Source organism: Erithacus rubecula, assembly GCF_903797595.1.
Source record: "Erithacus rubecula genome assembly, chromosome: 6".
In the NCBI taxonomy this organism is placed as follows: Eukaryota; Metazoa; Chordata; class Aves; order Passeriformes; family Muscicapidae; genus Erithacus; species Erithacus rubecula.
The window spans coordinates 8,785,798-8,813,763 of record NC_136688.1 but is presented as its reverse complement, the minus strand read 5'-3'; the positions used below and the strand labels follow the sequence as shown (position 1 = coordinate 8,813,763).

The window sequence follows — 27,966 nt, the reverse complement described above, 5'->3', positions numbered from 1 at the left end:
ACTTAAACTCATGACAAAAACCTTGCAACTCCCAACGTATCTTACACTCATCTATCAGCTCATATGATTCAGAAGTTGTGAAGCTGGGAGGTTTTTTTCTTCCTTTTGAAGGTGGGTACTGTACAATCATCCTGTGTACTTATCTTCTGAGCATCTGCTTGGAAAATAAAACAACGTGCCATTTTGACATCCAAGAAAGTGCTATAAAAAGTCTGTTGCTATGTTTAAATGCCTACACTCAGTTGCTATAGCAATAAAAATATCAGAAATGATGTACGAATTGCCACAGTGCATTACCAGCCCTTTCCTGGACAGGGAGATTGTAGGACTGAGAATGTGACAGAGGTGCTCAGTGTATTGGAGAGCAGAGTTGCTCTACAGTTCCAGGTGCCCTGTGGTGTCACCTGAGAGAAAAATGTGTCCTGGCTGTGTTAATGCCAAACTGGCTGGGTCAGATGGGACAATTGGGTCCCTCCCGAATTGAGTTGCTTCTTCATGACTTGTATGTTGAATATTTGGACCAAGTTCCCATTTCTCTGCAAGACAAGCAACTGAAAATGTTGACCTTTCTCTAAATTCCTTCAGTCCCATGGTAGCAAGTGTGAAAATCAGCTTACAGACTGCATCAGCCCGTGAAGATTTTTCTCCCTGTAATATCCCAGTGGTCAGTGTAAAATGTCCTTGCTCCTCAGTTATGGGAACCCTGCTATTCAAAAGGAAGAAATTAAATAGCAGCTAATGGAATCTTTAGCATCTCTGTGGGGCTTAAAGCTTTGAACATTCAGTTACTTCTCGAAGAGAGCAGGAAATTCAACTTCCTTCATAAAACACAGCAAGCAGAGGAAGGCATGTTCTTTTGGCAACTGTAATTTGGTTATGGAATTGAATTGTTTCCTCAGACATTTCTATGCCTTGTTCTCTTGACTCCTAAGGAATGTTAGAGGAAAGACTTGGAGAAATTGAAGCCTTGTTTGAAAGCAAAATAACTGGTTCTCTTTATTCCAGTTAGCTTGATGAATCCTCAAGGTTCAAGTTGCAGAACAGTGTGCAGGTCAATTTGCATATAATAATCCACAGCAGTCACATAGTTGTATTTTCTTTAATATACTCTTAGGAGTCCTCTTGAGAGGTCTGATATCAAGAATGTAAAAATACTTATTTTTAATTTTTGTTTCTGTTGTTAGTTATTGATTAATGGTATTTTTCAAGGGTTTTATGAACATGTAGATGAAGTGATTCTTAGAGGCAGCTATGATACTCTGTAGTTTCAAGGCCCACTTAAATTCTGCAGTACCTCTAAGTACTAGTTCGGACTTTTTTATTTTTCTAAAAAGACTGGATAAACTACTGCCATGTTCATAGATCACAGCTTTTCTCAAAATAAGATAATAATGTTGCAATGTTGCATACATAGTGAGCACCCCTCTCATTTCTACTAGCTTGTATTTGCACTCTCAGTAAAGTATTTTTCTATAATGAATCTTGAGCATATTTGGGATTTAATTGTAATGTTTCAATTTTGGTTTTAAGTGTTGAGAAATGTGATGGTTTGTAGCTTTACAGCTGCACAAACTCCAGTGAGTGTGGAAGCATGTGTCTTTCTAAACCTCTGTGGGGATTCTTTGTTTACTTCTCAACTGTTCCACATGGAGTACTGGAGAATTACCTGGGTTTATCCCTAAACAAAAATGTCAGCAGCACTGATTGTGGGTTTGGTTTGTTGATTGTTGCTTGGTTTCGGGTTTTTTTTTTTACAAATCTAATGGAGGAGTCCAAATGTTGGATCCATAAATATTTATTGATACTTGTTTACTGAAGTCCTATGTAATTAAAATTCCAAAGGTTATCCTTTTATGTCAAGCTTGGGAGGTGCTTCTGTGGCTGTTCCTCATGTGCCTGTGAAACCAGCACATCTGCACTTCATTTACAATATTGAAACTTTTACTGTTAAGAATACGTGGTCACTTGAATAGCCTAATTGGAAAAGGGGAGAAGACAACAGAGAAGATGTGTGGAACTTAAAAACTGGAACTTATATTTTTCATGATGCTGTCAAATACATGAAACAAAGAAACCAGATTTCCCTTAGAACTTTGTCTATAGCATCCTCAATACAGTTGTTATGACACCAATTTATTCTGTATTTCTAAGCTGTTCTATATAGTCTCTGTTTCAGATACTGTACATCTGAACTTGCATCTGCCATGGAAATACAGACTTCCTGATATCTGCCAGGTCCTGCATCAGCTTAGCTTGAAACTCATCACCAGCTTATGGCAATACAGGAGTAAGAGGGAGATCTGAACATACATTAGCTACATAAGCTTGTTTCTAGAGAAGAAGTATTACATGGCTATTGTTTAGAGACACATTTCTCTTTATAAATTGTCCACTAGCCTTCTTTAAGTGTTAGCTATGCATTTATTCTTTCCCAAATCTATTTTTGGTATTGTTTTCCTTGGACTAAAAATTATGCTGTTATTCTGGTTGTCAGCCAACAATCTTTCCCCCTTCTTCCCAACCCTCCCTTCGTTCCCTTCCAGTACCCTTTGAACTTGTCCAACTTGTTGAATTTGGCAGAAGAGGATTGCAAAAGTATTACACTCCTACAAGTGAAAATCAGTGGTGTGGTAAGAGAGGAGAGACCCAGCTTAGTGCTGCTAAGAGGAAAGGCTCCACTATGAGCTGAAATTATCACTGATTCTGTTTGATCTGCCAGCTGGCAACTTGGCATGTGTGAAGCTTAAAACCAGGCACAGTAAATGCTGTCTCTTGGCTCTCCAGACTGGTAGAAGACTAGGAGACATGTAAGCTTGCTGTGAGGGAGATAAGACACAAAAGCATGAAAATAAAATACCCAAGGAACAGGTATTGATAGCTCAGCTGCTTAGAAACGACCCATTTTTTAATGCAGGGAGACATAGGTTACTAAATGGTCTGTTGTTGCACTGCTATCTTTATTTTGGAAAAATAATAAATGTCTGTGAAACAGATCGTGAGAGCTGCAGGCTGATAACTCCTGTGATTTCACACCAAGTTCTAATAGTTGGTGGCAATCCATATGTTTGTCTGCTTTCCAAAGTGGTGCAGAGCACTGTTAGTTAACACACACCCTCATCTGTTTTGCAGATTTTTCCATCGAGGCCACAGTGCCTAAAAGGAAAAGATCTGAGGTTTCTGCAGTCTTTGGGAACAGGCTCTAGACTCTGCTCAGCCTGCTCTTTAGGCATGTCAGTCAGGTTCATGGGAATGTTGGTAGTGGACAGGTTCTTCCCATGGCAAGTAAATGTCAGCAGTAGAGGCAGCCATCCTAATTAGACTTTTCTTATGCAACAGATGTTTTGAAGCTCAGCCAGGGAGAATAAAGTAATACCCAGAGACAGCAGCCCTTATCTGCTTTCTGGTCATTTAAAGAAGGCAGCTGGGGTTCAGGAATCTGTTCCCTGAAAATTTCCTTGCATCTAAAGTGGTTTGTCCAGCAATTATGTCCTTCTGTGCATATTCAAGGTCACTAGGCAAGCTCTAAGGCTGATGAAACTCCAGGAGTTCCACATCATGAACACTGCTCACTTGGACTCACTACTTCAAGTGCCCTTTAAATCACCTGTCATAAGTTTAGGGGTTTGTTTGATTTTTTTTAATATATAGCAAAATCCTGATCTCTGAATGTTATTCAGAGTATACAGATATCTGGTTTCTGGATGAGGAGTATTTTCGTTCTTCTTGTTTTTTAAAAATAACATCAGGAAAACCAGCAACACTAAACAGATGCTCTCAAAATGAGATATAGTGATCCTGTTAAAGGACTCCCCTTCTGTCCTCCTCCAGCTCACTTCAGAAGTTTCTAGAAATCCTTTTTGTTGAAGTAAACTTCAGTAAAAAATGGCAGAATAAGATCTCAGCTGCACACTTTGTTTTGGTTTGTTACTCTGTGATCATTAGAAAGAAATTAACCTGTGGTAACATCCTGTTTTCTTTCTTTGCCTGATCATCTGTTTGGAAGGAGTTGTTCATTTTGCTCAAAGAAAAAAATGCCACCCTTTTCTATCTAGTACTAAATTTGTTTTTTTTATGTTTAAAACAGGAAGCTCTCGCCAACAGCATCCCAGCCATCAGCCTGCTGAATATTTATTATCCTTTCTTCACCTGTGCTGCAAGGCACTGTGCTGACCATGAGAATTCCAGACCTTAAACTCCTCTGATAGGTAATAAGCTTTTTGTCTGCATTTGAAATTTTATCTCTGTTGTTGGAAACAGTTGGGCTAATTTGTAATTTGTGGGTCTATCCAGTTCAGTAAGTAAGGAGCCCTGTACACAGGAGAGTTGCACAGGTCAGTTGTTATTCTGACAATTTTAAACACATTTCAGTCTCTTTGTTTTTCTTGATTGACATATATGCTTCCCATTTGCTAATTTTTAAATTAAATTCTGCTTTATAAACAATTCTAATTAAACTGTTCAGTAAAAATTATGAATGGGGTCATAGATGAGAAGATATGAAACCCTTAAATAATGTTTCTAAAAGATAAAAATTGTGGTTGGATTGCTTAATATCCAAAAAACTGTATCTTTTCCCATTACTATCAAACATTATTGCATTGAACTGAATGCTCCACCTAGATGGATGTTCATAAAACTCAGGATGTAACTTGTGCCTTCTTGGTGAACTGGAAATGCAATGTACTTCCAATGTGTGACAAAAGTGAGATTTAGCTCAGCAATGCAAGAAACAAGACAACTGATTTTAAATAACACAGTGAGTTTTATTACAGTGAATTTAATAATTTGGACCTAGCCAGAAGCAGTATTTATTCCACAGTACCAACATCTGATAAACAGTTCAGGTGAAGAAACCAGACCAGTAGCCAGTTTCACTTAAGTGCATTGGGGAGTGATCATTTCTATTTCACAGTAGTAAATCTTTGCTCTATTGGCATGTGTTTATTGAAAAGGGCTGAATAATTACATTCACTGTATTCTGAATGTTCTAATATTCTTAAAATACAAAAAGAAATAATCTTTCCCAAAATATTTGAAGGCTATGGAGAAAGATGTGTTGTTATACAGTAAAGAACCAGATCCCTTGAAGAGGTCAGAACTGAACTGTTGAATCCCTCACATTCTTAAGCACATGGTTCTATTATTTTCTGCTGCATTTGTGCTATGAAATAATGATTTTAATGGGTGAAATTTAATGTTCTAGTCAGCTAATAAGATTAAATAATGTACCAGTGCAAAGTGTATTTAGCATGTTTTCAATATTCAGACCTTCCTCAGGAATATTAACCCATCACAGTAAGGGCTGCAGCTGGGCAGCTTTGTGTGAGTAAACTGAACAAGTAACTGCTGCCTGTCTTTGCAGAGTAACCCAACTAGAAAAGTTGTGTGACTTACCAATGCCCTGACTTTTGGGTTGGTATAGTTGAAGAAATACAAGTGAAGACAGAGTATGAACCTAATGAGCGACCTAAATAAAATTCTATTACTCCACCCTGCTACAAAAAATGAAGAAAATTAAATTTTTAATGCCAAAAGCGCAGATACAGTAATTGGTAACTCTGTAGTTGAATATTCATGGAGCTCTGCAGTATGTTCACTTAAGGTAATGATTATAATTCAAACAAGCTGTGTGATTGAAATTTGCTTTTTGCTTCACCTCAGTTCAAAAACATGCCTAACATGTATTTAGAATTGAAGTGGATTTTTTTCTGAATATGACAGAAAAGTGTGGTGGTGCCATTCACACACGTTGGCAAATAAATTGTTATGGAAAGTATTGTAATTGCCCTGTTTATCTTCTAAATTCCATGGTTTCTTCAGAAAATAATTTCTGATTTAACTGGATAATGAGAATTTTAGGAAAAAAAAATCGTAACTGGCTCTGACTTTAAACTTAAATATTTCCTTTAACAAAAAAATGTAAATGGCATGTTCAATTAGTAATTTTATCCTCGTTGTTCTGTAAAAATATATTTTTGTTGTTTTCAACAAGATTAAAAACATAACACTTGGAGGGAACACTTAGAAAATGAATTTGTAGGTTGTCTTTAAGTACCATGGAAATTCAAATAAACATTGTTCTAAGTAAGAAACATTAACAGCAACAAAAAAGTTTGCATTGGAAAAAAAATATTTACATGCCTTAGAAACATTTTCTACAGAATTCGACATCATCTTATTTGCAGAGATCAGACAGTATCATTGGTATTAATGTGTATTTAGATTGATCTAATTTTCTTTTCATAGGTATGGACATTATATATTTTCTAAAACTAGCTTGGCAGTTTTTACTTTTTGTAGTCAGTTGTTGAGTATAAAGAAGAAATGAAGGGAAGATGTGAAAAAAGATGAGTGGAAGATACATTAAATGTTTCTAGAAAACATAGAAACTTTAATTCTAAGTTCTAGGTTTCTATTTCTCTCATGTATTTTGATCTGGGAAGATGATTTCTTAGTTGGTGCAGCCTAGGATTTGGATAGAAGAGAACATTAATAAAGAGAATTAAGATTTTAATTCTTAAGAATTTAATTTCTTAGCCAATACAATTAAGAGAAGGATGGAATCTGTCTCTCTTTAGCTTTCTATTCCTTCCACTGCCCCAAGTAAATTTTTTGGAAGGTAATCTGAAATAAGTCACTTCGGGAAAGGCCATTATATAAAAAGGGTTAATTTTAACCTAATAAATTTTGTCTCCCTGGGCTTCCCTGTAGTCATCTGAGAAGTGAAAGGTTCCTGCAGAATGCAATTCAGAGAGCCTAAATTAAATTCCTGATTTTAGGGCAGGAACTTAAGTTGATTCAAAAATGGGCAAAAAACCCAAACCAAACAAAAATAAAACTTCAAGAGACAAATAGCCTTAGGCCAAAGTGAGTCCTCTTGAAAAATTCCCTTTATACATATTCTCATGCCTCTCAGTCTGTTGAAGGCAAGTGGTATGGTATTGTTTATAATATAGTTTTGAAGATTATGAACAGAATTAAATGGGTGTAGGCTCTTCTTCTTCTCTTGATCTTTCCCCACAGAGAACACCAGTTTTTGGTGTTACTGATTTTGGTAGGAACACTTGAAAGAGATCTTAGATCAGCATTTAGCAACTGTACCCAGCCATATCCAAAGAGATGAATATTTGAATGAAAACAGCAATTTCAGTTGACAAGTAAAAGCAGGTATGTGCATTGTCTGTAAGACAATTGCTTCCTCAGCTTATCAAGTTTTGATTTCTTTATATCAACACTAATAACTATAATAGGACTAATGCAAAGGTGGTGTTCAGTTTAACAGAATTGATAAAGAGACACAAGCAAACTAGATAAAGTTTCATAATGGTTATCAGATTACAATGCCTAAGGCAAAAACTGAGCTTGAGAACTTCAAGGGGAAAAGGGATGCTGAGGTAAAAATTCAGCTTTTGGAAGAACTGTTTGTGATGTTCCTTTACTTATCTGTACTCCCAGGATTTGATATTAGGAAGATTTCCCTGCTTAGTCTTGTCCTGCAAGCCATACAAGGGGAGGACAAGGTGTGACCTGCCTAGGTAAAGGCATAATCATGTTGCAGCAGAACAGCACAGGGGAAACTTGCAGGTTTACAGGCAAACAAAAGGTACAATTTGTCTGTAGAAAGTGGAAGCTTTGATTGGAAGTTTGTCTCTTTCTGCAGTCAGTGGAAGCTTTGGTTGTGATATGTGGAAAAGAAAGTAAGTTTCTTACAAAATTTGCTGGACAAGAATTAAATGTAGTTTTGTTTGATCTTGTTCATCTATGATGGAGAATCTAGTCATAGTGAATGAAAACTTATAATGATATCTATTATTTCTTTATTGTTAAAGCAACCTTATTGTGGAATCTGTGTTATAGATTGAGTTTACTAGGTACACAAGGAAAATAATATTTATGGTGTGAAATAACTTTGAGAGTTGTGAAGTCATGTGGCCTTTTTGAAGTTTTTAATATCTCAGTGGGGAGATTGCCATCTATTGTGTATCTTAGATCAGTCTTATACTTTTGTTTTTTACATTTCTTTGTCTACTAAAATCTGATGTTTATACTGGCTGAACTAGTAAGAAGTATTAGAGGAAGATAAGAGGTATTTCAAGCCTTTATTCCAGAAAATGGATTTATTCCTACTGCTGTATATTCTGTAAGAGAAAACCAGTGGGAGTGCAAGAGCATCTTAAGACTTTTCCTCAATTTGTGCCATTGATTTGAGCTGAGATTATTCTCATGTTTTTTTTCTGACTCAGACACATGTGAGGCTTTTGGACCGAGAGTGTAGGCAGCACTGTACAGCTTAATATATGTGACAGGGAGAGGTGTCATCTCAAAATAAAAAAGACACATTTTTGCAGTGAGAACAATCATTCACTGGAACAACCTCCCCAGAGATGTGGTAATGTCCCCACTGCTGGAGGTTTTCAAGATACAATTAGAGAGTATGCTCAATAATCTCTTCCAGACTCCCTTTTTCACAAAGGGTTGGGCAAGTCAGTCTTTCAAGGTCCCTTCCAACCTGGGCTGTTCTGGGATTCAGTGATGATAAGTAGGAAAAAAATGGAGAACACCAATGATACTTTATAATCAAGAACTGTGTAAACCTTCATGCCAGTCTTAGCTTCTTGGTTTTCTGGAAGTTTCTGTATTGATTTGCACCTGTGTCTTCTAATAAAAGGCATCAAAGACAAACAGGATTTTCTTCACAGAGCCATAAAATTGGGGATGTCCTTTATTGTGTGTGCAAGCAAATGTGCCTGTGTGTGTAAGATTGCAAAGTTTGGGAAGTGCTGGTTTGCTGTCATTTCTCCTGTGAAATTCAATTCTTTCTCTATGATGCATCTTAAAGAACTGAAAACACTTTCAGTGACCTTCCACCCAAATAGCCTCTTAAAAACATCTGAAGATTGGTCATCTGCAAGAATCTAAAACGTGACAAAGCAGGGAGATGCCAGACATTCTTCAGACTGAGATATGTTTACTTCTTCATGGAAGCTGCTTAGGAATCCAGCACAGTATCATCCTGGTTCTTAGTCCTGGCTGTGGACTTACCATGTACTGTTTGTATTAACTAGAAAAATGTAAGAAAAAGTCCTTTTCTCCCCTTGCTTTCTTCTGCCTGTGTTTCTGTCTATCCATTTCTTCAGCATTGCCAATTACTTGTGATGGACAAAAAGGCACTTTTCCTTTGTTTACTTTCTCACAATCACTTCCTTTCAGAAATTGAAGTTGCTTCACCACCAGTGAATATAAGGGCTGCACATCCAGGTCTTCCAAATTATTCATCTGATCCCTCATCTTTAACCATCTGTGCAGACCCACTTTTCCAGATTCTTCAGGACTATGTTGAACACCTCAGTACCCATGGAAGTGTAATGTCTGCAGCACACAGAACAACTTCTGTCCTTTATTTTCTTCCTTCAGTTACAGGAGGTATTTATCTTTTGTCCTGTGGGAGCAGTTTCCTTAAGGTGCTTGATAGAAAATTTTGTCAAACCTCTCCTTGAAAAATACATGTTGCCTATATTAAAATGCTTGCTGATTTCTGTAAAGGAATTTAATGAAATAGCAAAGTTTAGACTGCTGGACAGTCCTGTATTAATTTATCATTCTTGTATCTGGATCTATTTAGTAATAAAATATTACATTAATTTCTTATCTAGGACAGTTATTATCTAAAAGTTAGGAACTAGGATGAAAGTCTTAAGTGATAATCAAATTATAAAGCAATCAGTCCTCAAATCAGAAGTTTGTTTTGTTTGGGCAGAATAACAATGCAGCTCAAGGTCAACATAAAAATATTGAAAGTGTTTTTTTGAAAGGATAAGCATCCTTCATTGTGTGTCTTTATCTCAGTCTTTATGAGGATTTTTATTTTCCTTCCATTACCTCAGGTAGATAATGCACAGCTTTTTTCCCTGGGCATTTGCCAGAATATTGTCCAGAGGCAAATTTTAGAGGCACTGTAAAACCCCAAAACTTTGATTAGCAATTAAACTTTTGAAGCACTAGTATTTCAGCATTTCTTTTGTCAAAGATTAGTCTTACCTATGTAGATTTATGGTATTGTTAAACTTATAATGAGTTCCTATATCTTCTTTTAACAGATACTTTCTAAATACTTTACTTGGTTTTGTACTTTTTATTTCATAATGTATTAGAATCTCTGAATCTTTTTCACTCCATAGTTCTCTATAAGTGTTTTAAACTTAAAACAATGGGTTCTATTATTTTAATGCAACCTTGTTTACTTTATTTGACATCAAGAAGAAAAGAAAGATAAGGTAACAAATATAAATGTATGCGACTACATACTTATTGTAGGCAAATATAGAATGCCATTTTGACTCATATATAAAATTTTAAAATTAGCATAATTAGATATAATTTCTTAGTTGAGTGATGATGAGCAATACGGAGTTCTAGTCTAGCTTATAAAGTTCAATGAAACAGAACTAAGAAACATGAATTCAGGTCAGTTTAGCTCAGTATCAAGATATGATTGCTGCTCCTTTCCCACTTGGTCTCTTTGCTCCTCTCCCAGGGGATATCAAACAGCAGCTATAGTGGAACAGGAGGTGTTGTACAAACTCAGTCATTTGCACCAGACCTGAACTGCTGTTTGTGAACTGAGGGACTGAAATGCAATTCCAGGTTACTAACTGCTCTTATTGCAGACATAGGGTGCCCTGAAAACAACAGACAATTGCAGTAGGTATGATATTTCTGTGGCAAATCTTGACTCATGGCATGTCTTGGAGTTTTTTAAAAGCCTCATAGAATATGAGTAACTCAGTTCCTTTTATGGCCTTCTCATATCCCCTATTTTCATTTTAGGGTTTGAGGTAAAAATGTTAAAAATAGTATGTGAATAGCCCTCAAAGTGTAAAATTCTTTTTGCCTGCAGAAGTAGATCTCTGGTTTAAGCTCATCTCTTTCCTAGGCCCTGTCTGTGCACAGCACTGATAAAACCATACCAAATGAGTGTGGGGTTTTTTAGATGTTGATGAGATGAGATTGTGCATAAAGCTGGTACATGGTTTTTTGGATCAGCTCCTGGATATAATCAGGAATGGAATGGTGTTGGCTAAATAATTTTATCAGGGAAAGATTTTGACAAGGGACATGAAGAACATTTTGCTGCATTTGGCTTGTGCTACTCCAGAAGAGCAGAGCTGTTGTTTTCCTCAAAGCTTTTTTTTCTGAACTGTCTAATTACCCAGAAAAATGTGAAGTTTTGGTACAGTATGTGCCAGTCAATGCATAACAATTCCTTTCTTGTTCTGATAGCTTTGATTTTTATTATTAACTTTTCTAGTCCTAGGTTTTGTAAAACAATAATTGAAAATGGCAGAAATAAGGTTAGCTAATGATGTGTTCTCAGAGTGTTGTATCTGGTACCTTTCTAAAAGAAAATGAGAAGTTATTTTTCTTACCATGCTTTCTAGAAGATGCAAGCCAATAAGGATAATTTCCCAATCAGAGTGCAAATTGTAAAGATCCCGAACCTAGAATTTTAACAAGCAAACAAAATAGGCCTCATTTTCTTTCTGCTAAGAAAGGTTTAAAAGTAAGAGGCATTATGTACTTCATTCACTTAAATCATTAAAGGTTAGCTTTTGTGTTGCATATTTGGAAACACTGACTGGTCCATATGCAGAATACATCAGTGTTTCCTTAAAGTGAGGAAACTACAAGTAGATGATTAAATTCTCATGGTCCTCAGTGTTAATACCTGAAAGACAAATAGAATGGTTGAGGTGCTTTTGAAGTGGATGTGTAAGAGAACATTTACTCCTTTACTTTTAAGGACACCTGAAAAATAAAAGGTTGAATTGTCTCTTTTTTTGCTTTTTAGCATTACTATTTGCTCCCAGTCCTGAGATTCCGTGGGTGGAGACTTTGTAGGATGTAGTGGAAAGGCCACTCTGGAGTTGGTTTGGGTTGGTTTGTTTGGGTTTTTTTTTGGTGTTAGCAATAATCCCTTGTCCCTCATTTTGGATTCTGATAGCATGCAGAGCTTTGAGGACATAGGAAATGGGGACTTGCTTTTCTTTGCTCACAAACAACTGCTTGCTTTCATTTTCAGCCCATCCTTTCTGCAAGTCAGCAAATCTGTTCTTTCTGAAGTGCTGAAGCAGTATGCTTTCTCCCTTTTCCCCACATTAAAATAAAGAGCTCAGGTTGAATTTTCCTGAAGCTACTGCATCTGTGTTTCAAATAAGGACAAAAAAAGGACAAATTATTTACCCTGTAATTTTGGCCATGGGTTCTTGATTGCAGCCACTGGAAAGTTTCCTTCTGGCCACATATAGTTCAGACCAAGAAGCTGATTTGGGGATCAAAGAGCAGGAGAGAACCATGACACCTCTCAAGTCAGATGTTCAGCCAGAGATGACCTGAGAGAGGCTTGCAAGTGCTGCCTGAGACTGAGTCTCCTCCTTGGGATACTGGTATTTCCAAACTAAGGACAGAGCAGTACTTTTGAGTAATCAGATAAAGCATCTGTGTAGTCATTTGGCTGTAATGGTATTATGATGCACTGCTCTACTAAAAGTTTCAGTCACAACTGTCCTCAGTCTTTTGATTTCATGGCTTTGTTTGCATTGGGAGTTTGGGACATGCACCAGTTGAGGTTGGAAATCTGAGCAAAGTATGAAAAGCCATTGTGTGGGCTGCTTGCAAAGGGCTCGTCCACAAAGTTCACCAAATGCTATTTATGACTGAAGTTTAACTCAGTGCTGAGGCTGTGTTATAAAATAACCTTTTAAAGAATGAAAATTAATATTTTGCTGGGTGAGATATAAGAACAGCCATGTTATGAGCACACCTGATCTCTGTGCTAACAGCTTGTTTCTATATGATATGTGCATTTTGGAGTATTTATTTCACCTCTGTCTTAATTACTACATCATCCTGTCTAATGCAACACCTTTGCAGCCCTCAGATTATTAAATCAAATATGCTTTGTTGGTTTCACCTTGAAGTTCATAACTGCCTCAATTAGCCCAGTTAGCAGAAGAGGGACTCTGAGGAATTTGTTGCTGAGTCAGTGTGTGCCTCATTGGAGGATCATCCAATTCATTGTTAACTTTTCCTGTAAAATGCACATAGAGTATCTTTGCTAAATGCATCAGTAACAAGGTGATCTTTCTGTCTCTGAATATTATGGGTCTTAGCTTTTAAATATCAGTTAAAAAAACCACCAAGATCAGGCTTCATCCAAGCTACTGAAAATCTGCCTTTACATAGTACATAAGTTAGATTGTGCTGTAGATATACTGCCTCTTCCTATCACACCTTCTAAAAATTAAATTTAAATGAAAAACTACATCCATTTGAGAATGCTTACTGTAAGAACTTCATAGTGTGAAAAATTACACTGTGTGACTGCATCTGAAGGGTTGTAGTCAGGGTATTTATAATGCTACAGTCAGTTGCAAAGAATAACACAGCACACAGAAATCTGTAGATGATTCAGCAGTACAGGCAAAAGACCTTCTGCAAAGTGTGTTTGCAGAATCTTGTATTGCATTAATAGATCTTTTGAGAATGGAAGAGCTTTTGGCTCTGATTTGGCATTTACCTCACACCTGAATGAGACACTGAGGACTTCCTCCCTTGCCCCACCTCTTTCAAGAATACTAAAATGGAACAATCATCCTTTGCATTATTATTTTTGTTTTTGTTGTTGCTGCTGCTGCTGTTGTTATATCTGTTTTTAGAGCTAGATATTGATGAGAGAAATTAGTGCTGTTTCTGACTTCAAAGTTGTGTCTGTTTCTAGGAAAAGGGCTTAAAAGGTGGCATTACAAAATGTTACTGCTTTTTCTCACCTCCATATTGTACACTGGCAGGAAGGAAGAGGTGACATGGTGAGCTTTGCTTTTTTGCAGACAGGTAGGCCTGCAGATTTAATGTGTACTCTAGGAATAAAATTGGACTGTTTCTAGCAAAAGCAACAATTCTTGTGACCTAATGTACAGCATCCTTAGATCCAAGTTGGGATGCTGCAACCTGGATAAGGGAACTACCAGGTCTGTAGAAAAAAGTAAGCAGTCAAAATTCACACAATGCCTGTTTATTAGAATAAGTTGATAGTGAAGATATTTGAGTCCTGTTGTACAGCAATATTTGGAAAAAATTTAAAAAATTCAGTGGACTAGGATCCATAATTCTTTTCTCATAAAAAAGAAGTGAAGCATGTTCACGCTCTTTTGCCAGTGTTCATTTTTGCAGTGCAAAAATAAGTGTCCATGTATCATTAAAGTAATCAAATGTCAATCTGGTTGTGTCCAGGAGGCATAAAATGGGAATAAAACTCCCGTTTTGCTGTTTGCCATTTATCTATGTAAGATGGGAAGCCAAGTATAATCTTCCACTACGTGAAATTGAATTCTAGATCCCAAAGAAAGCTATTTATTGTTGGTTTGTTCAACAAAGTGTACCCTCTGGGATTACCCTTTGTGATTGGAAAAGAAAGATTTTAGTTTAATTTCTTCACTTGGAAAAGTTTTTGCTTGACTAGTGACAAGACTCCTGGATCACTAAGCAATAGTGTTCTGCCCTAATTGCCTTCAACTTATTTTTGTTTCTAAGTCAGGCCTTCATGAGTAGTTTTTTTCCCAAATTATGCATAGTTGATGTCTTGCTGCCCTGCAAAGCAGAATAATTTATAGAATTTTTCTTGTAGAAGTTGCTTTCGAAAATTTTACTTCATGTAGAAACCTTATGGTTTTTCTTAAAAAAGGATGAATTGACACCAAGGAACACTATTTCCCCCCCCCCCCAATCTTAACTGTCTCCCCACCACACAAACGTATTTGTTCTCTTTTTACATTGACTAAGAATATAGTCAAGTGGCAATTTGAGAAAATATCGTCTCAAGCTCCCAACTCTGCCTACACCATAAACAAAAATAAATGTGTAACTAGAATGTGATGTATAATACATGCAGTCCAGACAGCAGAAACATATCTGGGTTTCTTCAAATCTGTGAGAAGGAGTAGAAGAAAGAAGCCCAGGTGACTCTGTGTGACTGAGTACATGATGCTCATTTAGGCAAAAGCATGTTGGGTGGTATTATTACCTCCTGGCATTCTCAATGGTGCCATTTCTGTTGGGAGATTTATCAGTGCACAGGTTCTGCATCAGTGGAGTCCTTCAGCACCGCACAATGAGACTGGCACTGCCTCCTAAACAAATCTTCTTTCAAATAGCAAGTTGTCTAGGAGGAGGAAGAGAACAACATTTTTTACTCACATATCATTTCAACTTTATTTTTCATTTTATTCTGTTTTAAGATCATTGCCTTTATGTTGTAGCAGACTTTTTTCCAGGTACTTCCTAGTTCTGGGGCTTTTTGGAACTGCCCTCCTGAATGACACTAAGTGTGCTGTTCTCCCACTCTTATCTTCACACTTTTTTATATGCTGTTTCTTATGCTTAGAAATCCTTATTCTCCATGCCAGATATCCTCCTACTCTATATTCACATTCTTCCTTTAAAATGCGTTTCTTTAAAGTCTATACTAATAATCTGAAAGTTAAGGAATATAGCAACTGTGCCTTGAGATCTGACAGTCTTCTGATCATCAGATTTCCTACTGTTGGTTGATATCTTATGCATAATACTGAATAAATCAGGGATTTATTTTTCCTTAATATCACATATCTTTTTCATTTATATATAAATATTATATATATATTTTTAAAATTTTATTTTAAAGTACCCCAAAGTTCATCCCAACTGGTTTCCTAGAGGCCACCTGGCTGACCAGTGCTTCTTGTCTTCTTGCTTTTCCAGCTGAAAACCCACTGATGGGAGAAAAAAAATTAAAAATGAGTTCAGTAAGACATCTTTCTCATAAGAGAGCTGAGTCCAGTATCTTAGGTACAGACTTAACCAGATAAAATTGCCATTTTGGAGTTCTGTCTCATAACTATTTGTTCAAAGAAAAGCCCAGAATGACTAAAAACTACAAGTGAACCACGACATTTTTTTTTTTTTTTCTGAACTTGTATGTAATTCTTAAAACTCTTGTTTTCACAGTGAGGTTGTGCTGCTTGTAACATCATTTCCTTACATTCTTTTAATGCTGTATTAAAAAAACCCCTGAAAATAAAAAATTTGCATCCAAACCAGAGTAATTTGTGAAAGTTTGGTTCATGCAACATTAACTCCTACTTGCCCCTAAAAAAAAATTGTGGAATTTTCAGGCTGTCTATAATAGACTTACCTTAAAATAAATATATTTTTTTAAAATCTGGGTCTGCTACTCTAAAAAGCTAGTGAAATACTGTTCCTCAATGTTTCTAAAATATGTACATTCTTTTTGCTGGTTGTCTGCAGCATAAAATTCAGCCTAGAATTCTTGCAAGCCAAAAAAAAAGTCATTGCAAGCACTCCTCTAGATACTTTGCTGCAAGAGAAGTAAATCTAAACTGACTGCTAACAAAACAGAACTGCTAAAACAAATGAAGCTGACATTTTACAGGAAAAAAGGTGCTATTTTCAGTTATGATCTTTTAGTAAGTCTTAAGTTTCCATTTAGACATGTTGTAATGATTGCCTGTGAGTGAAATCAGGTCCAATTGCTTTTTCTCTTGATGTATCAAGGAAAACTAAAGCTGAGACCAGAATGGATCCTCTAGGAGTTAAGTATAGAACTCCCAGAATACATTTTCCACTAAACTCTTTTGGAGTTAGTTTTCAGATTTCTTTAAACTCTGATGAAAATTTTTGATACATAACCAAACCAAATGCCTTGTTATAGGGGTTGATCTTCTTTATAATGCAACAGCATCACCTTTCACCCCTAAACCTTTTGGTTTTTAGTGTCAACAGTATCATAACTACCCATTAGTGGAGATATTCTCCCAGAGTGCATGTCAGGCTGGCATGCATCAAAACACCTCACTTTCTGCCTGACCTAACTTTTCCTTTCTCTCATTCAAGCAGATAGTTGAAAACCATCCAGTTTTGTGTGTTCCTGAGCTGTGAAGAAAACAGGAAGCAGAAAAGGAGATTCTTTCCTGCCATGCTGCTCTGTAAATCAAGTCCTACATGTGTAGCTTGTAGTTCCAAGGAAATCTGTAACCACTGAGTTTGAAGGAAGTTTTTTAGAAATTGTATTTTCCTTTAGCTTTTGCTAGTTTCTTCCTTTAAAATATTTTTGTGACAAAGTTATTCACATTCATCCCTTGTCTTGACAATCAGAACACTCTAAGGTTGCAACCTGGAAGTGTTCTGATTGTCAAGAAGTATTATTTAAATCTCTTAGGAATTAATCTCACTATGAGAACAGATCCTTTGAATTCACATGGTGGTTGCACGTACACTTTGCATGGAATTGTTCTGTATCCTAAAAACAGAAGCACCATTTTGTCTTCCAGGTTTTCCTTGTGCAGTTGTATGGATGTTAGTGTGGGTGGAGCTCAGATCATTAAGGTTATCACAGAGGTGCCTTATTTTAGTCCTGGGGCTGTGACTCTGTGGTTTGGTGAACTGGCTGAAGCAGGATCTTAGTATCTTGCAAACTTGAGTATTTAACATGAAAAACCAATCATTTGTCATAAAAATGAGATGCACTAGGAAACTACTAGTCAATTTTTTCCTGTGTTGCAGACAATAAAAAATTGTCTTCCAGTTTCCACGTAGGACCTTTTGTCACAAAGGGCAAGAATGTACATGAGTCAGATTTAGTTGTGGGATTTTTTTTCCTTTTCCCAGTTAATGTTCCTATTATAGAAAGATCTTGGAGTCCTAATGCAAAATTTCAAAGTGTTTCTATTAAGATATTCTGGATCTGTTTTTAGGGGGTTTGTTTGTTTTGTTGTGTTGTGGTTTTGGGTTTTTAAAATTTTAGGGGCTAGTTAATGTATGCCAGAAAACTGTGCATCTTAAGCTATGTGCTTTGCTTTGAAAACCCTTTTGTGGCACAAACTGTTTTGCTCTGACTTTATTTGATGGAAGTTTGCTGGGTCTTAAGTACTTCAAAGCTGCAAAACCTAATTCAAAATGTTGCATGAATTCCGTGTATTTTTACAGCAATACATAAAGGAGTGCAAAAGGAGTACCTTTTTAATTTGGTAATGTTTTACAACTACTTTACATGGCAACAAAGAGAAAAGTTACAGAAAGCCACTCAGAATTGTGCAGTTCAGCTGCATCCATGAGCAAGCAACTCCTGTTGCTGACAAACAAGACTTGACTGCAGGCAGCATGAGGTCGAGAAATCTTAATGAGATTCTTTCTTAACTTAATTTATTTCTGCTCTTTTCTGTGTCCCCTTGTTGAGATGTGGCAGAGCATTTGGGGTCAGGTGCTCAGCTATCCGTGGAAATGGAATAAAGCACCTTTCTCTGAGCCTTCACTGACAAGGACTCAGCCATGACTCAGCCTGGGGAAGTGAGCTGATTATACTTAACTTTCTCTACTATGGTAAAATGAGTTGCAGAGAGAACACACTGAAAGCCAAGAGCCCTCTAAATACTTTTCCCTTTTATGGAATAGAGCTCCCAGATCTCCATTTCCTGGAGATTGTACTCTAAGCCTACACAGTGGTAAAAGAAAGTTCTCTGCATTCACTGATCTGTATCTGACTACAAATTTGAGCTCAGGGGATCATTTTTTTCCTAACTATTTTAAGCAGTAAGTTTATAATAACAGACCAAAATGTTAAAATGCACTCCATCCTGTCTTTTATTTCTTTTTCTTACTTTTTTTTTTTCTTTCAGTCATCTCCTCTTAGTGTGGGAATGAACAGAATTTGGTGAATTGGATAGGTAATTTGTTTGTGTTTTTTTAAACTCATTTTGTAGGTGCACAAGGCTTGTGCATAGAGAGATTGTAGATCTTCACCCACATCCACTCTGCCTGTGACATGTGAGTTAATCTCTCCAAGTATTTAATTTTAAAAGATAATTTTGAATCTCTTGCCATTTCTGAAAGAATAGAGTTTTGGGGGAGATAATTTAGTTTGATAAAACACTACAATAATGTAATGACATCCTCTGATAAGATAGAGGCAGGCCAGACAGTACTTGATCAATGAAGAAAAAAAAGAAATAAAGATAGAAATAACAGGATCTTGAAATCATCTCAGATGCTAATATGTGCTCATGCACCTTGACTGTTTATAAAGTGCAGGTGTATTTTTAATCTCTCTTTTCAGTGCCTTCAGGGCAAATAATTACAGGTGTTTGAGTTGGCACCTTGCTGTATTGTTAACATATAATTTACTTCTTTGTCTGAAACATGTTTGTGCTTGTGGAAAGGAGACACAGCTGACAAAACTAATGCTAGCATGATTCCCAAGGCTGATCAGCTGACAGGTGAGCCAGGCTTAGAACCAGGCTGGTCATGCTCTCTGCACTCCAGCTCAGGGCTCAGTAATGCTGTCAGCTGGTTTTGTAAACAGAGGTGGGAATTTCTGTAAGCTCCAAGGCTGCACTCTGCCCTAATACTCTGCTGAAAAAGAAAAAATGTACCTTCCAATGACATAAATTTTCCAAGGACATTTCTTTATTTTCCATCTACATTTTTGGGATGCAGATAAGCTCCTCTAATTCTTGTAGAGTGTTCTTACAAAGCCTCCTATTTCTATGCATTTGACTCCATGGGACATTTATGGGCCTGTTTTTATTGCCCAGCTAAAGGTGTATAAGGTACTTCAGCAGTGATGGAAGAGCATTTATTCACTAATATTTAAGTTTCCATCACTTCTAAACCTTTGCCTTTCCTACCAGTACCAGAAGGCAGTAGTTGATCAGAAAATGGCAGAACACCTGGCAGAGCATGGTATATCCATTTACATTTACAATATATGATGTTTGTGCTGGGTAAACATCATAAAGTCTTTAAAAAGTCTGGGCTACTGACTTTAAGAACAGTGCACATGTTAAAACTAAGTTTTTAGACTGAAAATAACTTTGGAGTTCTAAATCATATAGTTTAGTAATTGAACTATCTCCTTTTACTGAAATACCAATATGCATTTCCCCTTACTTTGGCAGTGTAGTGGACTGCAGCAATGCAGTCAAGGTATGCAAAGATGGTGACAGATTTAAGAAGCCTAAGAACATGAATAATGTGCAAGATTTCACTGCTCCAGTATAGTCCTCAGCACTGGTGTTTTCTGGAGTGGTATTAGGAAAAAACAAAGTCAGAAGAAATTTTCCTAATGATCAGCACAGAGATTTGAAGCTTATTCCTATTTGCAAGATAGCTCTGTAAGGAAATCAGAGTGGGGTTCTAATTGTGTCAGAGACAGCCTGAACTCAGTCCACTCCAAATCTGGGGGTTGTTAAGGTAGCATAAATTCATCTTTCTACCCTTGGTTTTCCCTTGGCTGTACTTTCTGTGCTGCATCTCTAGCACAACACAGATTGGGATTTGTCCCTTTCTATTCTTAGACAAGCCTGCTGATTTATTTCTTTTTCTTTTAAAGTTTTTTTTGCTTTTTAAATCTGAAAAATGAACTGAAACTTGATGTGCTTAATAGCCCTTTCTTGTTTCAAGATAAGTTGCATTATTTTTAAGTTTAGTATGTATTAAGAACTCAGTAAAGTCTGGGAATAAACCACTTTGGTGCAAGAGCTTCTGCAATTCCATGTAGGACTGCAAACATGCTTTGGCCATGACTTGAAACATTCCTGATTTTTCGGGCCCAACATTGGGTTAAATATATCAGAATCATAATAAATTTCTAAGGCAAACACTAAGAGAGATCAGATAAACAGCCAGATTTATATATTTTTTTTTCTCTCTTTTTTTTTCCCCCAATTTGAATTTGAGTCCTTGCAAACTCAGAAATTGTGTAGAATGCCATGATTTTGTTACAGAGATGATATGCAAGTTCTGTGTCACTTTTTTTTTAGTTACCTTGTTTCCATCTCAGCTTCATGTGTTGCTAATAGTTGGTGACTGGGTTTGATACAAAAAAACTTAATTGTTGAAACACACAGATGTTCAGTGCTACTGCTATCTGTCTAATCTATGTATTTATTAAAATGTGCACAATCATAAATATGTCTTTTCCATCCTATTAGGGACTTCAATTGTTTTGCCGTAGTAACCATTTTAAAAGATTTTATTAATAGAAAGTTTATTCTTATTTGAAGTCAGAAGTGGGTGAAATCATGATGCAAACATGAACTACCACTTTTAGAAAATCACCTCTGACAGGTACAACATATAGAGAAACTTGGAAAAGTGCTGTCCCTACAGCACACACTGCTCTGAAAAATCTTCATGCCCACTGTTCAAAAAGAGTCTGTATCTTGGTCTTGGTGCTGCATCTATTTCAGAGTTGTTATCAAGGAACTGCAATGATATAATTACTTTCTCCTGAACACACCAATATGTGTGTAGGATCATTTTTACAATCTATTTGTTCTGCATTAAAGTACGTTTGAGATGGCCTTGCATTCCTCTTCCAGTGAAAGAGAAAATTAAGTTTCCAACATAATGTGAAGTAAACCTTATAAAAGCATGGGTCTTATCTGCTTCTGTAGTCCAAAGTTTTCACCCTTTTGTAGGTTTTACAGCACAGATTTTCTTCTGTAAGATCTGAGGTGAGGCACTTGTCACTACTGAGACTGCTTCAGTGTTTCTTGTGAATGGTTTTGCCTCTTTTGGCTTTTATTTTAAAGCAACAGATGTATTTTGACAAATGTAATTGGCAACATATATAAACCAACATATTCCTGAAATGGAAGGGAAAACTGTAGCAGGTTAATTTACAATGCAGTAGGCAGCAGTTCCTAGTGGAGACACCAGTGTGTGCACCAGGTGGCCTCAGCTGTGTGTGTGTGACCTGCAGGCACCGCTGGGGAGTACAGTCATGTATTGATGAGGACACTGAAGTGTTGATGAGGACAGCACCCTGATTCCTGGGCAGGTGTCACAGTAAGTATTGCATCCCATCCACTGCCACTCTAAGGACTGATTTGTGCTTTGCACTGCTGATCCTCAGACTTTTTACAGGCTTTTGTGCTGATGTTTTCCTTGTGAATGCAGTGCCTCCCTTTGATACTAATAAGGAGAATTTTCTCAGCTAATAGGTAGTGATATTTTTTTCCCCTTCTTTGGGCATTTCTGCTATTTTGCTTTGGAAGTGTCTTGCTGTCTTGTGCAGAGGTACACCCAGTCTTTGCACAACTCACCTTGCTCAAAGGAGAAGTGTCACCCTCTAGGGTTCCAGTTTTGGTCCTCTGAGATCTGAGATCATGCTCTGTAGCATTAAGGCTATTAGTTGCAAAAAGGCATATTATGGAAGAGATGACTGAAGATGACTGTCAGGATCTGAAGGGAGGTGTCAGAGGATGGATCCAGACTCTGCTCTGTGGCGCTGAGCAATAGGACAAGAGGCAAAAGCAGAAGAAACTCGTGCACAGGAAGTTCCACGTGAACATGAGGAAGAACTTTGCTGTGCAGGTGATTGTGCACTGAAGCAGGTTTTCCAGAAAGGCTGTGGAGTCTCCCTCACTGGAGATATTCAAGAACTTTCTGGATGCAATTCTGTTCCATGTGCTCTGGGGTGACCTGGCTTAAGCAGGGAGGTTGGACCAGATGACCCCCTGTGGTCCTTTCCAGCCTGAACTATTCTGCTGTTCTGTGATATCCAGGATGCTGTTTACTTCTTGGAGGATATTTAGAGAAGGTAGTTCAGTCACATCACAGTGACAAAGTGAAAATTGTAAAATGGAGGAAAGAGATGGAAATAGCAACAAGAACAGAAGGTTGTCTGTTTTGAATGCATTTGCTAAGTTATACTTGACCTTGAAAGCTTTAGTTAATAAAACACAAGATTTTTAATTTAAACTTTAATACTGTTTGTTATTGTAAAGTGATCTCAGTTTTCGAGCATAGAGTTTTAAATGGATTTGATTTGTATTTTTGGCATCTAACCCAGCCTGCAGATCACGAGGCCTCCCAGCGCTTATGCCTTCAGGCTAACTTGAAACAGATACTGCCAGCAGTGCATGGTCCTCTTAGTCCACATTGCAGCTCCACGTGCTTCACGCTGCTCACCATGCCAACCTTACCTGAAGACAAGGGACAAGCAAAAGAGGCCCAGCACAACAGTTCTCCTCCAGCCAAAGTAAGCTCTCTTACTTACAAAGGTGTTTTCTGACACTCGCTGGAAACCTGAGACTGAAACCTGTTTGTGTATATTTAGGGGTTTATAAAATCTAATCTATTTGTTGCTCTGTGTCAGGCTGTTTTGCTTAATTGATGAAGCTATGAATGATCCTTCAATTGAAATCCTCAGAGTTCCTCAAATATTTTATAGCCTAAGGGATGAGAACTTAAATTGCTCAAGCAGTTGTTTATCATTTTCATCTGGAGGCTTATAAATGGTTCAGAACAGACAGACATATATCAAAGCTGTCCAAAAATGTCCTTTCTCATGTTATTAAAGAAAACTTTAAACTTTGAGAACAGAACTTAGGCTTGCACTTAAACAACCAGTTGCTTTTACCAATATAGAGGATGTTATGCAACTCCTGTGTGTGTGAAAGATGGAAATGGGCTTTTTTGGTCTGTAGTCTTTCTCAGTGCTTTATTTGCCACAACAGGAGTTGAACATACACTGGAACTATACAGAGGGCAGGTGGGTGGTCCCCAGGAATATTTATCAGTTTGCTTCAAATCTGTGTGGCATCTACATGTTTTTACATGTTTTCTTTTCAGATAAATATAAAAAAAATCAGTAACAGATGGATCTTTCCCCTTTTCAGTAATCTATACCATGGATAAAAAGTAGATGTCTGTTTTAATAAACTGGGGTAGGGTTGTTTTTTTTCCCAGTTGTTAGCTTAGCTCCTTACTGTGATTAAGAAATCACAGGTTATCCAAATCATTCATTTTTACACAAACTGGTGTAATGAAAGAGGATTTATAGTCTGGCACATCCTCAGTTAAAGATATGACACTGTCATTGGGTTTGAGGACACTACATTCCAGACTTTAGGTGAAAACATCCGCTGCTTTAACATTGTTGGAAAATATTGTCAGCAGTGAGCACTGCACTGATTTGTCCTGCCTTCCATCTGAACTGCACATGGTGCTGAGTGCTAATTTCCTGCCTTAGGATAAACACCCAGTTGGATACAAGTTCATCAAAGCTACCATCTGACAACATTAGCTCAAGAAGACTTTATTAGGGTTTTTAAACTCACTTCTGTGGAAAGTATTTTAGTATAAAAGACTTGCTGGATAAAACATAGCCAAAGATGAAAAATATGAAAATATAGCAGACACCGGTGATTCTAATCCTGAATAGGCTTGTGAAATGGGAGAAATGAAAATTTCCATTCTCCTAACATAAAAGCATTACATTTTTAATACATTTTCTAGGCCTTTTAGATGTAGAGCTTAAATGAACGATGGTAATGTGATAGTTCACGAATCAGTTCACTGAACAAAATGCTTCATTTTAGATAAATGATTATTTTTAGGCATAAAAGGCAGTGGAGTGATTTTAACCAACACACTACACTGCTCATAAGCCTACTTAAGGTTTGCCACTAGCCAATGTTGTGAAAATTTGATCTTGCTCTTGGCTGTTGTCACTCTTGGCTCTTGCTGCAGGTCAAGTTCTACAGCATGACTGTAAGTCACTCTAAGTAAAACAGCTTATTATTGTGAGATAAGGACTTGCAGGCAAGGAGAGGGCATCAGAAGGAATTAAAAGCTGGTGAATTTGTTTTCTGCTATTCAACAAAATTTTCCAAGTCTGAATTCTATCTCATTTAAAGTGCTGTCTGGTGTCTAAAAACTTCCTTGTTGTGTTTCAGGAGATTCTTCCCCACCTTTTCCCTGCATGCCCAAATGCACACAGATTGCAAAACAGTTCTGACAGAAAGAAACTGAGCCTTACATCACATGTAGCTTTCTGCATGCTTCAATTATGATCATGCTTTTACTTGATGGGGAAACCCGTGTTATGTGTCTCAAATTCATTTTGAGAAAACAAATATGGATTTTCATTTCAGTATTTGTTACAGCAGCCTGTGTTTTTCTGAAGTTCAGTCCAGATTTTTAATTAATATCTAAGAATATGGCCAGGTGGCAGAGGGTTTTCTTTTTCCTGTTTATTTTTTTCTCCCAGTGCTTGAAAGAATTGAGGTGTTACACAGTGAACTCTGACATCTGACTGTGTGGCATGGTAGATCTTTTAGCAGAGTATCTTTATATTCCTTCTTCCCTCACTATCCCATTAATGTAAAAATCATCCCAATTTGTCTGGGTTATAAAAATTTCAAAAGCACATTCTCTGTATGCTTAGTGAGGGCCTGGTAGAACTTAACAGCCAAAATGTCTGGAGGTTCTAGGTTCTACCTCCACCCTGCAAATCCCTGATCCTCTTGGCTGTTCTGTTATGGACCAAACTGCTTGTGCCACCCTCTCAGCCCTGCACATGCCTCCCTGCAAGTCTGAATGGCTCCTGGTCACCCTTGTGGAGCAGTTCCCACCTGAGCCACAGAGGTGGAGTCTGTTTTATCCTACATTTTTGTGGGGGGAAGGGCTTGGGACAAAAAGGAAGCAAAGACTTGGGTAGCAGGGAACCATTGTAATTAGGAGATAAGGCAACTGTTGGGAATAGCTGAGGAGGAGACAGGTCTGGAAGCTTGCAAGGGAGCAGAGTTAAAGGCACTCAAATGGAAGGGTGATGGAAATCTTGTGTGTCATCTCTGTGCAGTTGTACAACTGTGAGGCAGCTTAAGCTTCCTGTTAAAGCTTCTCTTCCAAGGCCTGTGTGGAGCAGCATGAGCACTCCTCAGTCTGTAACAATTCCTTTTGATTGGAGCCAGCTGGCCCTGCAAAGAGCTTCCTGCTCTGGCTCTTCCTGCCCCTCTTCTGGATAATGTAGGTTTGGACAGCAGGGGCCATGAGGTTTCACTTGTGTAGCTGCTGAGCTCCTATAGCTCCTGACCAGGATTAATGCTTTCTACCTGACCTGAACTAGCCTTGGCTGCAACCTCCTTTTTTTTTATTTTTTATTTTTTTCCTTCTTCTACTTCTTTTTTTTTTCTTTTTAATGAGCTGTTTTTAGAGTCCTAAAATGGGCTTGAGTGACTTCAAGGCTGATGTTACATCATTCAAAAGTTTTTGCTTTTTTGGCAGTCATGAGATTAATATAAGCACTGTGCATGTGTATTCAGCTGCTTTGCCCTACAAACAGAGGAGTCACCTGAAGTTTTGTCATTGACAAAATATTGTCACTTTTTAATATTTTCACATATAGGACTAAAAATTGATTTCAAGCTATTGTCGTAAAATGCCACTTGTACATTGGAATCACATATGCTTTGGGATTCTAACATCTTCAGAACTACAAGGATATTTTTCCTAAATTTAAAACTTCACAGTGTTTTCTTGGCATGTTCCCCATCCTGCTCTCCTGTGACTGACAAAGTGAACTTGTCAAGGAAGCTCATATGAGAATTATGAGTATGGAAGTGTGGACCTGCTTGAAATAAAAATTATTTTAGTAAAATAATTATGCTATTTACAGGAGAATCAAGAATCTTAAATCAAGTGTCCAAATCAAGGCACATTTCATTGTCTTTGAGAGGTAGAAGGGTTACACTATGTATTTTAATATTTTACCATTTTCCAACTACTTTTAGAGTCCTTTGACTTGATCAGAAAATACATTATTTCAACAAGAATAAAATGCAGCACTGGGAAAGATATTTCATGGAGTTCTATGGTAAATGATAGACATAAGCAATTAAGTAAGAGTCAGCTTCTTTATGGAATAGGATACAATGGTTTAGGATGAAAGGGACCTTAAAGATCATCCAGTTCCCCTGCCCTGCTATGGACAGGGACACCTTCCACTAGACCAGGTTGCTCAGAGCTCCACCCAGCCTGGCCTTGAATACTTCCAGAGCCTAAAATTCACTTGCTACTTGTGACTTACTACATACTTTTAATTCTATTAATGCCTAAATTAGTGCTATTGCACAGCTTTTCCTTACCTGCCTTACAAATTTCTTGTAGAGCTTCAGGATGTAGTTTCAAGAAAATTGTAAACTCCAAATAACCAACTAAAACAAAATACTCGTATATATCAGTGTGTAGTGAATGCATTTAGATTTGAGAATTTACAAATTATTCTTTAAATGTTACAAGTCACCTGACAGCAGTCCACTTCCACTGCTGGGAAGCTTTCCCTCCAGCTGGTATTTGGTTTTAATCTGAATACAGTACTTGGGGTAGAAGTAATTATTTTCTTACCACACGAGAGACATCCACATTACTTTATACCAACTTGATGCAATTTGTGATATCTTGATGCTGCATTTGTGATATCTCACAGGAAACAGATTTCTTTTCTTCAGCTGAGTGGTATCATCATGCAGAAGGTGTAGGATTAAGTTCTTGAGGCAAAGTCTCATATTTTTAAGCAGGCAAGCATATATTAATATTCAGCTTGCCAGTTTCTTTTAGCACTTAAAAATTATATTTTATTAAATATTGAAATAATATTTTAAAAATATGCTTCCAAGTAATTTGAGTGAAAACCATGTGGAGCTGAACAAGATAACTCTAAATTATTTTCTGGGGTTTTGGGTATACACTTAATACTATGTTTTTGAAGCTTTGATTATAAATTACTATCATTTGGAGGGTTTGTATGCTTAATTTAGCCCTGTTATACAGAGCTGCTTTTCACTCTTGCATTCAGCTCATAAATTCACTGAGCTCTTGGACATGCACTTCACTAGAAGAATGGTTTGCTGTGTGGAAAACCAGACTGTCTACCTTTTTTTAAGCTTTCTCATTCACTCCATGCTTATTGAATTTAGCTTGCATGCATTCAAATTTTTAAAAGAAAACAGATATTCCAGGTCTCCATCATTTCTTTTGAGTAATTTAAGTATAGGCCTCTAATTCACTTTTGTTTTGTCAAATTACAGTTAATTATCTCTTATTTCAATTACTTTTTCTTTTAGGTAA

The 27,966-nt window shown here is 37.1% G+C and overlaps 1 protein-coding gene across 6 annotated transcripts in view; it reads left to right on the top strand.

Moving 5' to 3' along the window:
- Positions 1–27,966, top strand: part of IRAG1 (inositol 1,4,5-triphosphate receptor associated 1) — a 62,415-nt gene that overhangs the window by 6,361 nt on the left and 28,088 nt on the right. For 3 of the 6 annotated variants that reach the window (XM_079309381.1, XM_079309376.1, XM_079309377.1), the window contains exons 2-5: positions 4,085–4,205; positions 18,813–18,876; positions 21,815–21,900; positions 22,907–23,095. In XM_079309381.1, the coding sequence (XP_079165507.1) occupies positions 23,027–23,095 (69 nt within the window). In that variant the 5' untranslated portion in view covers positions 4,085–4,205; positions 18,813–18,876; positions 21,815–21,900; positions 22,907–23,026. Of the gene's footprint in view, positions 1–4,084; positions 4,206–4,290; positions 4,332–18,126; positions 18,219–18,812; positions 18,877–21,814; positions 21,901–22,906; positions 23,096–27,966 lie in introns of those variants that run through there. The other 3 variants (XM_079309378.1, XM_079309380.1, XM_079309379.1) reach the window with 3 other exon arrangements.